Source organism: Mobula birostris, chromosome 15, assembly GCF_030028105.1.
Source record: "Mobula birostris isolate sMobBir1 chromosome 15, sMobBir1.hap1, whole genome shotgun sequence".
In the NCBI taxonomy this organism is placed as follows: Eukaryota; Metazoa; Chordata; class Chondrichthyes; order Myliobatiformes; family Myliobatidae; genus Mobula; species Mobula birostris.
Window position 1 is genome coordinate 17995836 of NC_092384.1, and position 20292 is coordinate 18016127.

The 20292-nt window shown below is 42.0% G+C and overlaps 1 protein-coding gene across 1 annotated transcript in view; it reads left to right on the forward strand.

The window, feature by feature from the left end:
• Positions 1-20292, forward strand: part of glg1a (golgi glycoprotein 1a) — a 166281-nt gene that overhangs the window by 58181 nt on the left and 87808 nt on the right. Inside the window, exon 4 of the mRNA XM_072279381.1 lies at positions 52-267. Within this exon, the coding sequence (XP_072135482.1) occupies positions 52-267 (216 nt within the window). The remainder of the gene's footprint in view (positions 1-51; positions 268-20292) is intronic.

Sequence of the window (20292 nt, forward strand, 5' to 3'; positions counted from 1 at the left end):
TTGCTTTTGCTGAAACATGTTTGTGGTTATGTTTTCAATTTTTTTTTATAGGTGAAGGAGTGTGCTGAGCAAGAACCAGGAAAAGGCTATGTAATTTCCTGCTTGATTGATCATCGTGCAAACATAACTGAGTACCAGTGTCGTCAGTTCATAACCAAAATGACAGCAATCATCTTCAGTGATTACCAACTCATTTGTGGCTTTATGGACAGTTGCAAGAATGACATCAACCAACTGAAATGTGGAAGCATTCGGCCTGGTGAAAAGGTATTGCCTCTTGCTGTGATTAGGTGAACTGACCAAGAGAAGGTTGCACATGTAGATTACCATGTACAACATGAGGTTGGAACAAACTTTGTAAAGCTATGCAATGTAAACAGTTGCAACAAAAGTGAACTATTGTGAAATACATAGGTTTGTTTAAATACAAGAAAATAAGAGTAGGAGTAGATTATCAGGCCCCTCAAGTGTCCTTTGCAAATCAGTATGAGCATGGCAGATCCCTGCTGGCCTCAACTTTTCTTTTGTGCTAATTCCAAAGCCCTCAGTTCCTCAATCTTTTAAAATATTTATTATTTCCACTTTGTATAAGTAATAACCTTGCTTCTATTAACCTTGGGGGCAGAGAACTCCAAAAATTCAGTATACCATCCGAGAGAACAAATTTCTACACACCTCAGTTTTAAATCACTGGCTCCTTATTTTTTTGCTATGTCCCTTTTTTTGAGACTCTCCTAGCAAAAGCCTCAAAATCTACGTCTAGATGAAGGGTCTCAACCCAAAACACGGACTGTCCACTTTCTTCCATAGATACGGCTTGACCTGCAGAGTTCCTCTTGCAATTTGTGTGTTGATTCAAATTCTGGCTTCTGCATTTTTCTGTGTAAACATCTGTCCTATCAAGCTTCCTTTCATCTTGTCTATTTGAATAATGTCACCCCTCATTTTTCTAAACTCCACGCAGTACAGGCCTAAACTGTCCAGTCTCTCTTGATCAGACAATCGTCTTATCCCAAGAATTGGTCTGGTAATTTTTCTTTGGGCTGCTTCCAATGCTACAATACCTTTTTTTTAGGTAAGGGGACCAAAACTATGCACAGTATTCCAGGTGTGGCCTCTGCAATCCTCTGTACAATTGTAACAAAACATTTCTATTCTTAAACCTGAACTCTTGCATAAAGGCCAATGCTTTTTTGAGCTATTGTTGGATCTGCCTACTAACTTTATGATTCATGCACTAGATCTTGTAGGTACTTCTGAATTTCAGGCTACGTCCACACTAGACCGGATAAATCCGTAACCAAAGCCTTTTCTCTTCATTTTGACCCTCCGTCCACACTGAAACGGTGTTTTCCTCCCCCGAGAATGGAGCTTTTCTAAAACACCCTCCAGAGTGTGTAAATTTGAAAACGTCGATTGTGCAGAGCAGTGTGGATGGGGTAACCAGAGTTTTCTAAAAACACTGTCATGACGTGCCAGAGCAGATAGTGGCAGCAGCGTGGCATTTCATTGTTTTCTTGAACACAACTCCCCACACAACCTAACAATTTCAGAACAGACGGCAACAAGACTGAAGCCAGAAGAGATAGAATTGTACTCACCAAATACCTTGACCCAGATCTTACTGAATAAATAAGTATACTCACTTGGTCCTGTTTTCTGTCCTTGCTTGTATGAAGGTGGTTTACCTATTTATGCAAGTACTTCTCTGACAATAGATATGTAACAGCCTAATGTAACATTGTATGGAAGTACAAGATAACACTGATGCAGACATGTTTTATACATTTAACAAGGTACCACTGGAAGCAAATAGTAACTTATTCAAAGATACATAAACTTGCTGTTCAGATTCATATAGCTTGAAATTTCAAGAGGAGGTCACACCCATTAGATTAACTACTTCAAATCTGGTCTACACACATAAAAGTTGCTAGTGAACGCAGCAGGCCAGCAGCATCTCTAGGAAGAAGTACAGTCGACGTTTCAGGCCGAGACCCTTCGTCAGGATTAACTGAAGGAAGAGCTAGTAAGAGATTTGAAAGTGGGAGGGGGAGGCCGCGGATAGACATGTCAGAATGGGAACGGGATGTGGAATTAAGTCGGCTGGGGTGATATACTGCGTCCAGTGCTCCCGATGTGGCCTTCTATATATTGGCGAGACCCGACGCAGACTGGGAGATCATTTTGCTGAACACCTACGCTCTGTCTGCCAGAGAAAGCAGGATCTCCCAGTGGCCACACATCTTAATTCCACATCCCATTCCCATTCTGACATGTCTATCCACGGCCTCCTCTACTGTAAAGATGAAGCCACACTCTGGTTGGAGGAACAACACCTTATATTCTGTCTGGGTAGCCTCCAACCTGATGGCATGAACATCGACTTCTCTAACTTCCGCTAATGCCCCACCTCCCCCCATACCCCATCTGTTACTTATTTTTATACACACGTTCTTTCTCTCACTCTCCTTTTTCTCCCCCGTCCCTCTGAATATACACCTTGCCCATCCTTTGGGTTCTCCCCCTCCACCCCCGTCTTTCTTCCCGGACCTCCTGTCCCATGATCCTCTCGTATCCCTTTTGCCTATCACCTGTCCAGCTTTTGGCTCCATCCCTCCCCCTCCTGTCCTCTCCTTTCATTTTTGATCTCCCCCTTCCCCTCCAACTTTCAGATCTCTTACTCACTCTTCCTTCAGTTAGTCCTGACGAAAGGTCTCAGCCTGAAACGTTGACTGCACCTCTTCCTAGAGATGCTGCCTGGCCTGCTGCGTTCACCAGCAACTTTGATGTGTGTTGTTTTGTAATTTCAGTTATGTTTTTGTACCTTTGAAGTTTTTGTGACCTAGAATGGAATATTCTTAGGTTAATGCTAGATACGAAAGCTTGAGTAGTTTTAACTGTGGCCCACTTTGTGCCCACCACTACTTATTTTTGAAGGCGTGTATGCACACAATTTTCTCTTTTAGATTGGACTTCCAGCTTTTGGATATCTGGTAATCTTTTGCTCATTTCTGGACCTTATTATTGAAGTCAGGAAAAAACTTAAAATGGATTAATAAGCATCCTTTATCCCATCACTGCAGCTACAACTCGTCAAAATCAATCAGGTTTTTTTTTAATGATTTATATAAATGACTTGTCTGTTGACACTAAAGTACAGCTGCTAAATCTGTTATTAACACAGAAATTGGTGGGAAAGTAAGTTGTGAACCAAATATTAGGCTACAAAAGAACAGAGGTAGGTTCAATAAGTGAAGACACATTTGGGAAATCAAGTATTATTGGCAGAAAAAATACAGATTTTCCCAACAGGGATAAATTAAGCACATGATGAAGGATTGCAGATTTTAATATGCAGAGAGGTTTGAATGCCTTCCTGCATCTTTTAAAGAAGGCAAGAATTTAGGTAAGTGAACATAACTTTATCGTTGGAGACATGAGACTGCAGATGCTAGAAATCTGGAGCAACATGCAAAAGAGCAGGAGCAACTCAGCATGTCAGGCAGCATTTATGGAGGGCACTGGTCAGTAGTTGATGTTGTGCGTCAAAACCCCTGATCAGGACAGGATCAGCTCTTTCTTTCCAGTCCATTTGAAGGGTCTTGATACAAAATGTTGACTGTCCAGTTCCCTTCATAGATGCTGTCTGACCTGTTGAGTTCCTTCACTTCCTTTGCGTGTTGGTCTAGAATTTTATTGTTTATTGGTAGAAGAATTGAATAAAAAATGAGAGATTTTTCTTCAGTTACAACTTTTGAGAGATTACTTCTGGAGTAATTTGTATGGTATTGATCTTGTTAATGTCGAAACAGTCTTCAGGGAAGAAGTGCCATGCTCCAAATGTTCTGTAGCAAAACAGTCAATATTTCTCCACGCTCCAGTGGCAGTACTTATTTTTGTTTCAGATGGGTCCTTGTCATCAGTTTTCAGCTTTGTTTCTACTCTTGGGCACCACAGTAGCGTAGCGGTTAGTGTGACTCTGTTACAGCTCAGGACGTTCTAGAGTTCAGAGTTCAAGTCCGGCACCGTTCTGTAAGACCTCCCCATGGGATACATGGGCTTTCACCAAGTGCCTCAATTTCTTCTCAGTCCAAAGGTGTATCAGGTTGGTTAATTGGTCATTGTAAGTTGCCCTGTGATTAGGTTAGGGTTAATAGAGTTTGTCAGGGGTTGCTGGGGCAGTGGGGCAGTGGGCCCACTCCACGTTGTATCACAAAGCAAAGAAACATTTTATTAGTAAAGTACAAGGAGTGAGGCATAAACCTTTTACCATTTCTGTAAGACCAATCTTCTGGTGTTCATAGAGACATAGAAAATAGGTGCAGGAGTAGACCATTTGGCCCTTCGAGCTTGCACCGCCATTCAATATGATCATGGCTGATCATCCAACTCAGAACCTTGTACCAGCCTTCCCTCCATACTCCCTGATCCCTTTAGCCACAAGGGCCATATCTAACTCCCTCTTAAATATAGCCAATGAACTGGCCTCAACTGTTTCCTGTGGCAGAGAATTCCACAGATTCACCACTCTTTGTGTGAAGAAGTTTTTCCTAATCTCGGTCCTAAAAGGCTTCCCCTTTATCCTCAAACTGTGACCCCTCGTTCTGGACTTCCCCAACATCGGGAACAATCTTCCTGCATCTAGCCTGTCCAATCCCTTTAGGATTTTATACGTTTCAATCAGATCCCCCCCTCAATCTTCTAAATTCCAATGAGTATAAGCCTAGTTCATCCAGCCTTTCATCATATGAAAGTCCTGCCATCCCAGGAATCAATCTGGTGAACCATCTTTGTACTCCCTCTATGGCAAGGATGTCTTTCCTCAGATTAGGGGACCAAAACTGCACACAATACTCCAGGTGCGGTCTCACCGAGGCCTTGTACAACTGCAGTAGTACCTCCCTGCTCCTGTACTCGAATCCTCTTGCTATAAATGCCAGCATACCATTTGCCTTTTTCACCGCCTGCTGTACCTGCATGCCCACTTTCAATGACTGGTGTATAATGACACCCAGGTCTTGTTACACCTCCCCTTTTCCTAATCGGTCACCATTCAGATAATGATCTGTTTTCCTGTTTTTGCCACCAAAGTGGATAACTTCACATTTATCCACATTAATTTGCATCTGCCATGAATTTGCCCACTCACCTGACCTATCCAAGTCACCCTGCATCCTCTTAGCGTCCTCCTCACAGCTGACACTGCCGCCCAGCTTCGTGTCATCCGCAAACTTAGAGATGCTGCATTTAATTCCCTCATCCAAGTCATTAATGTATTGTAAACATCTGGGGTCCCAGCACTGAGCCTTGCGGTACCCCACTAGTCACTGCCTGCCATTCTGAAAAGGTCCTGTTTATTCCCACTCTTTGCTTCCTGTCTGCCAACCAATTCTCTATCCACATCAATACCTTACCCCTAATACCGTGTGCTTTAAGTTTGCACACTAATCTCCTGTGTGGGACCTTGTCAAAAGCCTTTTGAAAATCCAAATATACCACATCCACTGGTTCTCCCCTATCCACTCTACTAGTTACATCCTCAAAAAATTCTATGAGATTCGCCAGACATGATTTTCCTTTCACAAATCCATGCTGACGTTGTCCAATGATTTCACTGCTTTCCAAATGTGCTGTTATCACATCTTTGACAACTGACTCTACCAGTTTCCCCACCACCGATGTTAGGCTAACCGGTCTAACCTGTTTACTCTCCCTCCTTCCTTAAAAAGTGGGGTTACATTAGCCACCCTCCAATCCTCAGGAACTGGTCTGATGTTGAAGCTGAGTGTTCTTGCAGAATGAGTGAAAATTTATATGTATTTTTTTGTGACCTGAGATGCACATGGAGAAGGAAAGTGGAGGATATGCTGCAGAAGTACAGTGGCATGCAAATGTTTGGGCACACCTGGTCAAAATTTCTGTTACTGTGAATAGCTAAGCGAGTAAAAGATGACCTGATTTCCAAAAGGCTCAAAGTTAAAGATGACACATTTCTTTAATATTTTCAGCAAGATTACTTTTTTATTTCCACCTTTTACAGTTTCAAAATAACAAAAAAGGAAAAGGGCCCGAAGCAAAAGTTTGGGCACCCTGCATGGTCTGTACTTAGAAAGACCTCCTTTGGCAAGTATCACAGCTTGTAAACGCTTTTTGTAGCCAGCTTAGAGTCTTGCAGTTCTTGTTTGGGGGATTTTTGCCTACTCTCCCTTGCAAAAGGCTTCCAGTTCTGTGAGATTCTTGGGCCATCTTGCATGCACTGCTCTTTTGAGGTATATCTACAGATTTTCGATGATGTTTAGGTCGGGGGACTGTGAGGGCCATGGCAAAACCTTCAGCTTGCACCTCTTGAGGTAGTCCATTGTGGATTTTCAGTTGTGTTTAGGATCATTATCCTGTTGCAGAAGCTATCCTCTTTTCATCTTCAGCTTTTTACGGACAGTGTGATGTTTGCTTCCAGAATTTGCTGGTATTTAATTGAATTCATTCTCCCCCCTGCCAGTGAAATGTTGCCTGTACCACTGGCTGCAACACAAGCCCAAAGCATGATCGATCCACCCCCATGCTTAACAGTTGGAGAGGGGTTCTTTTCATGAAATTCTGCACCCTTTTTTCTCCAAACAGACCTTTGCTCATTGCGGCCAAAAAGTTCTATTTTAACTTCATCAGTCCACAGGACTTGTTTCCAAAATGCATCAGGCTTGTTTAGATGTTCCTTTGCAAACTTCTGACGTTGAATTTTGTGGTGGTGACGCAGGAAGGTTTTCTTCTGATGACTCTTCCATGAAGGTCATATTTATGCAGGTGTCGCTGCACAGTAGAACAGTGCACCACCACTTCAGAGTCTGCTAAATCTTCCTGAAGGTCTTTTGCAGTTAAATGGGGGTTTTGATTTGCCTTTCTAGCAATCCTACGAGCAGTTCTCTCGGAAAGTTTTCTTGGTCTTCCAGACCTCAACAACCTCCACCGTTCCTGTTAATTGCCATTTCTTACTTACATTACGAACTGAGGAAACAGCTACCTGAAGATGGTTTGCTATCTTCTTAGAGCCTTCTCCTGCTTTGTGGGCATCATTTATTTTAATTTTCAGAGTGCTAGGCAGCTGCTTAGAGGAGCCCATGGCTGCTGATTGTTGGGACAAGGTTTGAGGAGTCAGGGTATTTATAAAACTTTGAAGTTTCCATAACCTGGCCTTTCCTAATGATGATTGTGAACAAGCCATAGCCCTAACAAGCTAATTAAGGCCTGAGGCCTTGGTAAAAGTTATCTGAGAGCTCAAATCTCTTGGGGTGCCCAAACTTTTGCATGGTGCTCTTTTCCTTTTTTTCACTCTAAAATGGTACAAAACAAAAATAATACACTAATCTTGCTTAAAATGTTGAAAAGAATGTTTCATCTTTAACTTTGACTTTTGGAGATCAGTTTATCTTCTATTCACTTAACTAGTCACAGTAACAGAAATTTTGACCAGGGGTGCCCAAACTTTTCCATGCCACTGTATGTTTTCGGTCCCAAAGACCACCCGAGTTGTTGCATCTCTTGCCCCTTTCAGCATTTTTTGCCCCTCTCTCAGTGCCTGAGTAGTTAGACTTGATTTGCTCAAAGCAGTGATGGTTTCACATCTGTGCATTGACTGAATGGATTTGGTGCCAAACCCTATCTCCTTACACAGTATTGTTAAGATTAGGTCATCCTGCCAAAGGAAAGATGTTATTAAGCTGCAAATTTACAAGGATGTTATCTGAGCTTGGAACTGAGTTTATAGGAAGAGATTGGATAGGCCAAAACAACTTTCCTTGGCGCAGAGGAGACTGAAGTGTGATATTATGGAGATATATAAACTGAGGGGCATATATTGAGTGAATGCATTTGGTCTTTTCCCTCCTAGGACAAGAAAGGGGGAAAAAAATCTAATAGGAACTAGAGGGGGATGACTTTTTCTAAACGGAGAGTAGTTTGTATATAGAATGAGCTGCATAGAAATTAGTTGAAGTAGGTACAGGTTGACCTTCTATAATCCGGCACCATTGGGACCTGAGGAGTGCCGGATTAGTGAAAATGGCGAATTACAGAAGGATCACATTAAGCAATAGCTAACTGCCTCATCGTACCTTTAAAATATCAAAGGATTCAAAGGTTCATTTAATGTCAGAGAAATGTATGCAATATGCATCCTGCAAGACTTTTTCTTTGCAACCATCTACAAAAACAGAGGAGTGCCCCAAAGAATGAATGACAATTAAATGTTAGAACCCCGAAGTTCCCCCCCCCCCCCGCCGCTCCCCACCGTCCTGCGCGTAAGTGGCAGTGAGCAACAATCCCCCTCCCCCCTTCCCTCCCACCGGCAAAAAATAAAGTTCACCCGCTACCAGCACTCAGGCGTGAGCTAAGCAGAAACAAAGACACAGACTTGCAGTTACCCCAAAGACTACATTGCACTCGCAATTATTGAGGGAATCCTCGTTAGTTTCTTTTTCTCCACTTAGTAATATGTTTAAATTCAGCTTGTCACCACGTCTGATCTGAGGTCGTAGGCAGAAGAGAACGGAGCACCAGCCGGGCGACACCGGAGGGCAGTGCGCGATTGCTGGAAGGTGGGCGAGAAGGTGGACCGACCCAGCATGTGCCAGCTCCCTGCCACGGGCGGGTACCGGGTGGCTGCGCCTCACGCAAATGATATTATTAAATGCAGGGAAGCAAGCAGGAATTGCCTGTCTGTGCTTACAAGAGCGCGCCAACACGTGAACAGATCTAGTGCAACCAAAACAATGCGCAGCAGATTGGTATGGTGGCCCAGAAAATTTGAAATTACAGTTGCACAGAAAATTTGAAATCAGTGCGGATTATTGAAGGAACTGGATTACAGGTACAGGTTTCCCCCGCCATCTGAAGATAGAGCATTCCTGTGAAACGGTTCATAAGCCGGAATGTCGTAAAGCGAGGAAATAATTACCATTTATTTATATGGGAAAAATTTGTGAGCGTTTGCAGACCCAAAAATAACCTACCAAATCATGCCAAATAACACATACAAATGTTTGTAAAACCTAAAATAACAGTAACATATAGTAAAAGCAGGAATGATATGATAAATACACAGCCTATATAAAGCAAAAATACTTCTCTACAATCATTGCCTGCACTGTTCTCCGTAGCGAAAATCTCACGCAAGCGCTCTTGGCAAAAACACACTCTCCAATAACCTTTAAGCTATGAAGCTGCCAAATCATACCAAATAACGCATAAAAACACACAGCCTATGTAAAATAGAAATAATGTATGTACAGTGTAGTATCACTTACCGGAATTAGGAAGACAGCGCCGAGCACACTGACGATGGTGTGTTAGGCTGAGTCGTTGGAGGTTGGGGTGGTGCAGTGGTCCCCACCCTCCGGGCAGTGAGCCAATACCGATCCGCGAAGCATGCAGCGGTACAGCAGTGGCCGGGACACACCCAGCACATCTTTAAGAAAAAAGCCGAAATAAACTAGCTAATTAATTAGGTGCCGCCCAGCACGTAAATGTCGGCCCAGATCAGAGGCGATTGCTGATTACGTCACCTCTGATCTGGGCCGACAGTTACGTGCCGGGCGGCACCTAATTAATTAGCTTGTTTATTTCAGCTTTTTTTTCTTAAAGATGTGCTGTGTGCATCCCGGCTACCGCTGCATTCTCCACGGATCGGTATCTGTCCACGGCCAGGGGGTTAGGGTGGTGGGACACTGAGGTGTCGTCTGTTTCCATCAGGGCAGGCAGGTCATCTTCCTCTGTGTCTGCTTGTCGCGATGTCGAAGGTCGAGGTTCATCATCTGCTGTGGCTGATGTGGAAGGCTTGAAAAACGACAGTATGCTTGACTGCTAGCCTCGTGCATTTTTCTATCATAGAGTTCTTTGTAAGCACTCAAACCATCCTGCAAATATGCCCTAAACCGACGTACCCTTTCAAAATTAAAGTTGTACTTTTCTGCAATAATTGCAGTGAAAATCTCACGCATTTGCTTCATGTTCAGTTCCTGGACGACTTCACTTTCGGTCTGTTCGCTACTGCATTTGGTTTCGTTTGTTATCCTTTCCTCTTCCAATTGCATCAGCTCTTCATCTATCAGTTCTTGGTCATGGGATTCCAAAACCTCTTCAACATCACCTTTGTCAACTTCCACAAGCCAAACTCACTTTGTCCTTACTTCGTTCACCACGATCGAAATGCTTAATTATGTCTAGTTTTACGCTAAATGTAACATCCTTACGAGCTCTTTTAGGCTTTTCCGACACCTTAGAACTCATCTTGCTAACGGCTGCTCACAGGCACGTTTAAGCAGTGCTGGCTAGAATGCAGCTCCGAATCCGGTGGAGGAGCGGCTGCTTGGGGTGCGTGCTGATTTTTATCGCGCGCTGCTTTTTCCGTGTGCTGCCTTTTCTCGTAACAGTGAAAACACCTTCTGTTAGCAAAAGCAGGTAACTAATGTAGGTCTTTCATAACAGTGAGGTTTCATAAAGCGGGGGACACCTGTAGTTGGATTAGTGAATGTCGACCTGTACAAGAATTTTTAAAAGACAATTCAACAGGTTTGTTAAGAATATGAACCCAATGGGAATCACAGTTGTGCATCTCGATCAGTATGGGCCAGTTAAGTCTAAGGCCCTGTTTCCTTGCTGTATGACTGGGGCAGCATAATGGAGAAGAGCATGTCTGAATAAATGATATTGCTCTAATTTGTAAACTCTATTTACAAATATCTGCAAACCCTATACATTCTAGTTAACTAGAAGAAATGCCTTTGAAAAACATAAATCAAAGCTTGTGTGCATTCCTCAGCTTAACAATTGTCTGGCAGAGAGATTTTCATTTGTAGCTTCAATTATATTTGTTGTGCCCACGCTGCTGGTCCATTATCCTTCCAGCTATGCTGAAGTTCCTCTTACTAGTGCTTCTGCCACTCAGAATGCGAGGTATACTTCTAGACAACCATGCTAATTTGCAGAAAACTTGTTTTACTTTCATTTGCATTCACAGTTGCAAGCCAACATCTTGTGCACTTCTTCATCAACATTGATTCCCTGTTGTATATTCTCACATTCAACAAAGTCATTCACTATTGCCTTGGCAGGCATAATTGCATCATCACTCCATGGACTTCAGAGCTTACTTGCCTTAAATCTAGTTAAGAGCAACTTTGCCACCTTGTGCAAATTACTACCTTTCTTCACAATCCATTCTTTATGTTTGTTGCCTCCATTGGAATATCAGAAGAAAGTAGCCTACAATATTTGAATCCCCTTAACCAGGACATTGTCTCCTTCGATACTGATCTCAGTCAAGTTTCCTTTAAGGTTCATAAAATGGTGAAAGAAATCCACCAAAATCTGAGTTGATTTCCATACTACTCCAGTTACTTATGTAGCTCATGATAGGTCTTGGTTAAACTTGGTGTAGAATAGTACAATGTTGGACAGGCCATTTGGCCTATGATGATATGCTGATCTTGATGCCAAATTATACTGAATATCTCCTTCCTGTGTATTGACGATATCCCTCCAATCCGTTCAGCTCTGTGTGTACACCTAAAAGTCTCTAACTCCTCTAAACTGCCTACTTCTTGTAGCTCATTCAAAGCACCTACCATACTCTTGGAGGAGGGGGAATCATCCCTCACTTCGCCATTTAATTCACAAACACCCCCTTCCCACACTAACCTTAAAAGCATGTCCTCTGATGTTTCACATTTCTACCTCGGAGAAAAGATTCTAATGTCTGTGCCTCATTTAATTTTTAAAAACTTCTGAGGTCTCCCCTCAACCTTCAATGCTCTAAGGAGAACAGCCCAAGTTTGTCTGATCTTATAGCTCATACTCTCTAATCCAGGCAACATCCTGATAAACCTCTTCTGCACCCTCACAGACTATACATCCTCCTTGAAATGGAGTGACCAGAACTGCATGCAGTACTCCAAGTGCAGTCTGACTTAAGTTTTACATAGGTGCATACGTTATCCACTGGCATAGCCAGTGCAAACTCCCAAAATGCAATACCTTACACTTAGCTGGATTAAATTCCATCTGCAACTTCTCAGTCACATCTGTTACTGATGTATGTCCTACTTCTCTTTGATAGCCCTATACACTGTCACAAATTTGGTGTCACCCACAAATTCGCTAATCCACCTGTCTACATTTTCATCCAAATTGTTGATATATATCACAGGCATCAGAGGATCCAGCGTTGATTCTTACGTAGAGTCAGTCTTGACTGCCTTCCATTTCTACTCTGTCTTCTGTGGGCAAACCAGTTCTGAATCTGAACTTGCAATTCATCCTGACTCCCATGGAACATTATCTTTTGAATCAACCTTGGATAAGTCACTGGGACCGGACGAGATGTACCCCAGGCTACTGTGGGAGACAAGGGAGAAGATTGCTGAGCCTCTGGCGATGATCTTTGCATCATCAATGGGGACGGGAGAGGTTCTGGAGGATCGGAGGGTTGCAGATGTTGTTCTCTTATTCAGGAAAGGGAGTAGAGATAGCCCAGGAAATTATAGACCTCTGAGTCTTACTTCAGTGGTTGGTAAGTTGATGGAGAAGATCCTGAGAGGCAGGATTTGTGAACATTTGGAGAGGCATAATATGATTACAAATAATCAGCATGGCTTTGTGAAAGGCAGTTTGTACATAATGAGCCTGATTGCATTTTTTGAGGATGTGACAAAACTCATTGATGAAGGTGGAGCAGTAGATGTAGTGTGTATGGATTTCAGCAAGGCATTTGATAAGGTACCCCATGCAAGGCTTATTTAGAAAGTAAGGAGGCAGGGGATCCAAGGGGACATTGCTTTGTTGATCCAGAACTGGCTTGCCCACCGAAGGCAAAGAGTGGTTGTAGACGGGTCATGTTCTGCATGGAGGTTGGTGACCAGTGGTGTGCCTCAGGGATCTGTTCTGGGATCCCTACTCTTTGTGATATTTATAAATGACTGGATGAGGAAGTGGAAGGATGGGTTAGTAAATTTGCTGATGACACAAAGGTTGGAGGTGTTGTGGATAGTGTGGAGGGCTGTTAGAGGTTACAGCAGGACATTGATAGGATGCAAAACTGGGCTGAGAAGTGGCAGATGGAGTTCAACCCAGTGAGGTAGTTCATTTTGATAGATCAAATAGACAGAATATAGTATTAATGGTAAGACCCTTGGTAGTGTGGAGGATCAGGGATATCTTGGGGTCTGAATCCATAAGACACTCAAAGCAGCTGTGCAGCTTGACTCTGTGGTTAAGAAAGCATACAGTGCATTAGCCTTCATCAATCATGGGATTGAGTATAGGAGCTGAGAGGTAATGTTGCAGCTGTATAGGATCCTGGTCAGACTCCACTTGGAGTACTGTGCTCAGTTCTGGTCGCCTCACTACAGGAAGGATGTGGAAACCATAGAAAGGGTGCAGAGGAAATTTACAAGGATGTTGCGTGGATTGGGGAGCATGCCTTGTGAGAACAGTTGAGTGAACTCAGCCTTTTTACCTTGTAGCGACGGAGGTTGAGAGGTGAACTGATAGAGGTGTATAAGATGATGAGAGGTATTAATTGTGTGGATAGTCAGAGGCTTTTTCCCAGGTTGAAATGGCTAACATGAGAGGGCACAGTTTCAAGGTGCTTGGAAGTAGGTACAGAGGAGATGTCAGGGGTACGTTTTTTATGCAGGGAGTGGTGAGTGTGTGGAATGGGTTGCCGGTGACGGTGGTGGAAGCGGATATGATATAGGGTCTTTTAAGAGACTCCTGGACAGGTACTTGGAGCTCGGAAAAATAGAGGGCTATGGGTAATCCTAGGTAGTTTCTAAGGGAAGGACATGTTCGGCACAGCTTTGTGGGCCGAAGGGCTTGTATTATGTTGTAGGTTTTCTATGTTTAACCTACCATGGGGTACCTTTCCAAATACCTTTCTAAAATCTATATAGACAAAGTCCACTGCCTTACCCTCGTTCAAACAGCTTTGTCATCTTCTCAAAAAAAGCTCAAAGCAAGTTTCTAAGGCTTGTCCTGTGCAGTACAAAGCCTTGCGGCCTGTCCCAATCTTGTCCTATCTAATTCTTTGTTTTAGATAATTGTTGCAAAGCCATTTTCTTCTAGGTACGGAGTGACTTTCATCTTTTATAATTGCCATCTGGATATTTGGAAGATAATTCTGTTGGATCAAATGCAGTTGTCATATATACTTATTCCCTACAATTCAGGTATCATTGTGATCTGAAAGCAAGCTACATGATCTATTGCCTTAACTCTAATATTTCAATTTGTTAATTGAGAGGCAGGAATATTCAACAGATGCTTTAAATTTTATCCTTTTACCAGTTTGTTTTCCAGCTAAACAGCATTGTCACATTAAGTTCAAATTCTGATGTGATGGCATCCAGAAACAGGCCCTTCAGCCCACTGCTTCCATTCTAACCTTTTGCCTATCTTCACTCTTCCCATTTACCTACATTAGATTGGTATTTTTCGGGGGTTATCAATGCACTTGTCAGTTGAAGCTATCACATTCTTATCCCTCAGCATATCAGTAATCTGCAAATTTAATTCTCTCTTGGCTGCATGATGATACTGCCTTGAAATTGTATCTGATTTGGGTAATAACTACTTGTCAATACTTAACCACAAATAACGCCCATATTGGTAAGCATTTGTACTTGCTCAGGAAAACTTTCCCAAAGGATTACTTGGAATTGTCACATATCCATATACCAAGGACTTAGTTTCTTTGAAGCAGGTTTTTTTTTGGTGTGCACAAATACTGCTATATTTGACTAAAGATGCAATTGACTGTAGATGCTGTAATCTGGATCAACCATACAATCTGCTGAAGGAGCTCAACAGGTCAAATAGGGTTGACAGTTTTGACCCAAAGTGTTGACAGTTTCTTTCCTCCCCGATGCTGCTTGACCTGCAGAGTTCCTCCAGCAAGATTGTCTGTTCCATCATATATGTCTGACTTGGTTCCATTGCAGTGTCATTGCATCTATTTTAGCATGCCATAGTATAGATGAGCTACTTTTCTTTGCTGTTGTTTTTCACTATCATGGAAACCAATGGCGTAGAAGTATTTCCAAGCCAAAGATTTACGCTTTGTAGTGATATAGCTTCGGTGTGCAGTATTGGACTTCCTCTTTTGACAGATTTTTTTCACAGCATCAGCTTCCATCTTTGCATTGGTTGAGAATCTCATTTATATTTAATTTGTATCGTAAAACTTGAGCACAGACTAATGCCTCCTATTTTACCCTTACTCTTTTATCAAGTGATGCTGTTCCTGGTAGGTATTCGAAGTCTTTGGGAGACATTTGCAAAATGTTAAGAAGGGAGTTAATATTGTTAATATGTAGCAATACATTTATTTTCAAAGTTGTGCATTTATTTAAAGGTCTGAGGTTTTCATATTTCTAATGTGCCTAACCTTGGAACAAGGGATATTTTTTCTAAATCCAGATGGGTGCATGCCAGGCATATGTCATTAGTCTTGAATTGGTTTATCCGGTCTGTAGTCTGCTGGAAGGCTTCAGATTGTTTGGGTAGAGGAAAGAAAATGGCATCTCAAATCACTTGGTCTGAATAACTTGTTCTGTACCATAAACTGCATGCAATTTTGTGATATAGTGCTCAATTTATACCTAACTTTGTGTTTCAGAAAATGTTGGCCCTTGAATGATACTGTAATTATTTTGCCAAAAAAAGTTTTTTTTTAAGAGGTTGGCACCCAAACCATATTTCCTCATCCCTCACCCTCATGCATTGTAACTGAATAGATCGGGGATCTGCTTCCAAAATTCAGTTAGCTGTACAGATGCATTTGCACATAGGAGCCATGCAAGAGCTTTGGGAGAGGTGGTTTGGTACTTTGAAATGTACCAGATTAAAGACAGTATTATTATGTTGTCTGGTGTGCACTTCCCCTTACATTTGTTTCCAAAATATTTACATTTAGAAATATGAATGTATCCAGGTATGCATGTGTTGATAATTTTTATTTTAAAAAACTTTCCATTGATTGAATGGAACTTTTTGCAAGATATGGTGAACTGCAGCCAATATTGCTATTATGCAATGTAACACTTCAAAACAGAATTGCTAGTGCTGTGTTAGGACTTTGTGCTTTTAATTCGTTAGTGCAGATGAGTAATCTAGAAGTTAGCAAAAGAAGTTAAGTTCATCTCTTTTCATTATGGTTTCCCAAATTTATGGAACTGAAAGGACAATGTGATTTGTAAGTGATACCAAGTAATGGAGCACTGCTGGCCGGTGGGTGGTTCAAGATCTTAGTAGTTTTATTTTCTGTTAATCATAATAAGCACTAAACATCTTTCATCGGAATGTCAGAAAGATTTGGAATTTAATGTAGGTGCTACATATTCTTTGGAACCTTGTGCCACAATTTAGTTGTGCATTTAACAGAGTGAATAGGCGTTCTTCACATTTGTGATACATCTTGTCATGCATATTCCACTATTGCCAACAGAGCCTGTGGTCGGTGCCTAGAGTTGCTGGAGACCTCTCCTTTAATTATTTATTGCTTATTTAATTTTTTTCCAAAATATGTTCTTTTTTTCTGCATAACTGTCCTGATTATGCCCGGTTAAAAAGAGTTTGCAGTTTCCTATTGGGAAATACTAGCTGCATTATGAAACCTCACTAATTGTTGAGGCACCTTTGGAATTACTCCCAACCAACAATTGGCACAAACCTCATTATAGTCTATTAAAGTAGTTGATGAACTGAAAATTGTTTTAATTACTTGCTCTAATGCCTAATCTAATTCTTACTCTACAGCATCAAGGCTGGAGTGCGTGGGTATTCCTTTAATACTTATGTTTGGTACTGAACAAATAGACCCTTAAACAGAACTGCAGTGCTGCCAAATGCCTTGCATGGAGATATATTAGAGAACTTTCACCTTTTTTCATAGGCCCTCCTTTATCCACTCAAACACTCCCTCTTATACCTGTAGCATCGACTGTTAATTTCCATAGATGCTGCCTGACCGGCTGAGTTCCTCTAGCATTTTGTCTGTATGATCTTGCCTAGAATGTTGATTGCATCTCTGTATACATTTGTACAAAGCTTATTGTTGGAGAATATTGCAGTCTATTTAATTATTCGATATTGTTCACAAACACGAGATTCTGTAGATGCTGGAAATCCAGAGTAACACACACAAAATACTGGAGGAACTCAGTACATCAGGCAGCATCTATAGAGAGGAAAGAGGAGAGTCGATATTTGGAGTTGCAACCCTTCAAGGCTGGAAGGGGAGGGAGAGGAAGCCAGGAAAAGGTGGTGGGGAGAGGGGAAAGAGAACAAGCTGGAAGGTGATAGGTGAAGCCAGGTGGGTGGAGGAGGAAGGGGGAATGAAGTGAGAAGCTGGGAGGTGTTAGATGGGAAAAGGTAATGGGCTGAAGAAGAAGGAATCTGATAAGAGAGGAAAGTGGACCAGAGGAGATGGAGGAGGAGGTAGGGCACCAGAGGAGGGTGATAGGCAGGAGAGGAGAAGGGATGAGAAGTAACATTGTTCTTTTTATAACTTCATATGTATGTCTTGTATCTTTGTCGAGATAGTTGATGAATAAAGTGTCACAACACAGTATAATGGCAACAGGTCTAAATAGATCTTCAATGTAATCAGTTTCTATTCCCAGATGCAGAGTGGGAGCTCTAATTTTTTTGATCGCTTTTCATCATTTTCATCAGATTTATATTAATAACCTCTATGCATACTGGTTAGTTGAGGATGTTGGTGTATGCAGGTATGTTTCATGCTGACCAGATTTTGCATAGGCAAAACCGGCCTAGACAGAGTAGATGTGGAAAGGATATTTCCCATGGTTGGAGAGTTTAGGACAAGAGCCCACAGCCTCAGGATGGGGGGGTGCCCATTTAAAACAGAAGCAGAGAAATCTCTTTAGCCAGAGGGTGGAAAATTTGTGGAATTTGTTACCGTAGGCAGCTAGGTCATTCGGTGTATTTAATGCGGAGATTGATAGGTTCTTGATGGGCCACGGCATCAAAGATTATTGGGAGAAGGGTGGGGACTGGGGCTGAGAAGGGCAAAAATGGATCAGCTGTGATTGAATGGTGGAGCAGACTCTGTGGGCCAAATGGCCTAATTCTGCTCCAATGTCTTATGGTCTTATTGAATGTGTTGTCAATTTAAAACTTGCAAACATTCTCAAGGTGCAAATTTCCCTTTATATCAAACTAATCAATGCTGAGGATGGATTTGGCCTACTGCTGAATTTGACATCCTAGCTACTACTCTTGCCCCCACTGCACATGTACTTCTACCCATCATTATCTTTGTAGCTCAGCAGGAGGACATTTACGCAGTCAAGTTTCTGCAGAGCAGTTCAATCAACCCCATTCCCATGCTCTTTGAGAACAACTTCAGATTCGTCACGTAACCTTTACCTAAATTCCTTCACCCTTGCAATCATTTTTGTGAATCTCAGCAACTTTTCATTCAAATTTGTAGTTATCAAAACTGAACTGTGTACTTCAGCTGCTGCTTAACCAGAGATCTGCAAAGTATAATTTCACTACTTTCCTTTTGCACTTATACCCTTTAGAAGCTGATGATCCTTTTCTAAATCCTGTCTCAGTAAACGTTTGTATTTACAAGGATGTTCTACGAGTCTGTGGTGGCCAGTGCTATCATGTTTGCTGTTGTGTGCTGGGGCAGCAGGCTGAGGGTGGCAGACACCAACAGAATCAACAAACTCATTCGTAAGGCCAGTGATGTTGTGGGGATGGAACTGGACTCTCACGGTGGTGTCTGAGAAGAGGATGCTGTCTAAGTTGCATGCCATCTTGGTCAATGTCTCCCATCCACTACATAATGTACTGGGTGGGCACAGGAGTACATTCAGCCAGAGACTCATTCCACCGAGATGCAGCACTGAGTGTCATAGGAAGTCATTCCTGCCTGTGGCCATCAAACTTTACAACTCTTCCCTTGGAGGGTCAGACATCCTGAGCCAATAGGCTGGTCCTGGACTTATTTCATAATTTACATATTACTATTTAACTATTTATGGTTCTATTACTATTTATTATTTATGGAGCAACTGTAACGAAAACCAATTTCCCCCAGGATTAATAAAGTATGACTATGACTATTTCTGATGTCCTCCCTCCATTGTTATTCAACTTTGTCATTCATTTATGCACCTTTACGTTCCATGTGGTGATACCCAGCCCACTTCCAATTTGTTTAGAAGGTCTGAAATCACACCAATGAATCTCAGAGCCATGGTATAAATCACCTGTTTTTATAATTATCACCTGTCTCAGAACTGGCCCCAATGTCCCACAAATCACAAATGCTGTCTCTTGTTTGTACAGTGAGCCATTCTTAGATCCTCCATTATTTGCAATTTCTTCTTTTACTCGTGTAGCATTGAGAGTAGTCCAGGATTCACACTTTGCAGTTCTTGAGAATTTTGTCCCTATTTGCTGTCAGTCTGACTTTGAGATCTCTATTCAGACTTTCCCAGTGTTGGTGGTACCAATATCTGGCTCATGCCCTTCTCCTGTAGGATTTACTACAGTCTCTTCATGCTATTAGAATCACAGTCATTGAAAACTACAGCACAAAAACAGGCCCTTAGACTCATCTATTCATTATACTGCCTAGTCCCATTGACCTGCATCCGGACCATAGCCCTCTCTATCCCTTCCACCCATGTACCTATCCAAACTTCTCTTAAGCTTTGAAGTCAAAATCGAAATCACATCCACTACTTCCACACTCTCACCACCCTCTGATTGAAGAAGTTTCCCTTTGTGTTCCCCTTAAACATTTCATCTTTTACTCTTAACCCATGATCTCTAGTAGTCTCATCCAACCTCAGTGGAAAAAGCCTGCTTGTATTTACCCTTTCTTTGCCCCTCATAATTGTGTATACCTTTATCAACTCTCCCCTTAATCGTTTATGTTCCAGGAATAAAGTTCTAACCTGTTCAATCTTTCCATATAACTCAGGGTTCCCTGCCTGACAACATACTTGTAAATTTTCTCTGTGCTTTATCAATCTTAATTATATTTTTCCTATAAGTAGGTGACCAAAGCTGCAAGCAATACTCCTAATTAGGCCTCAGTAATGTCTTGTACAACTTCAGCATAACTTGCTAACTCCTGTACTCAGTGTCTGTGAAGCCCAGTGTGCCAAAAGCTTTCTTTTTGACCCTGTCTGTGACGCCACTTGCAATGAATTATGGACCTGTACTCCTCAGTACCCTAGTGCTCACTGTGCAAGG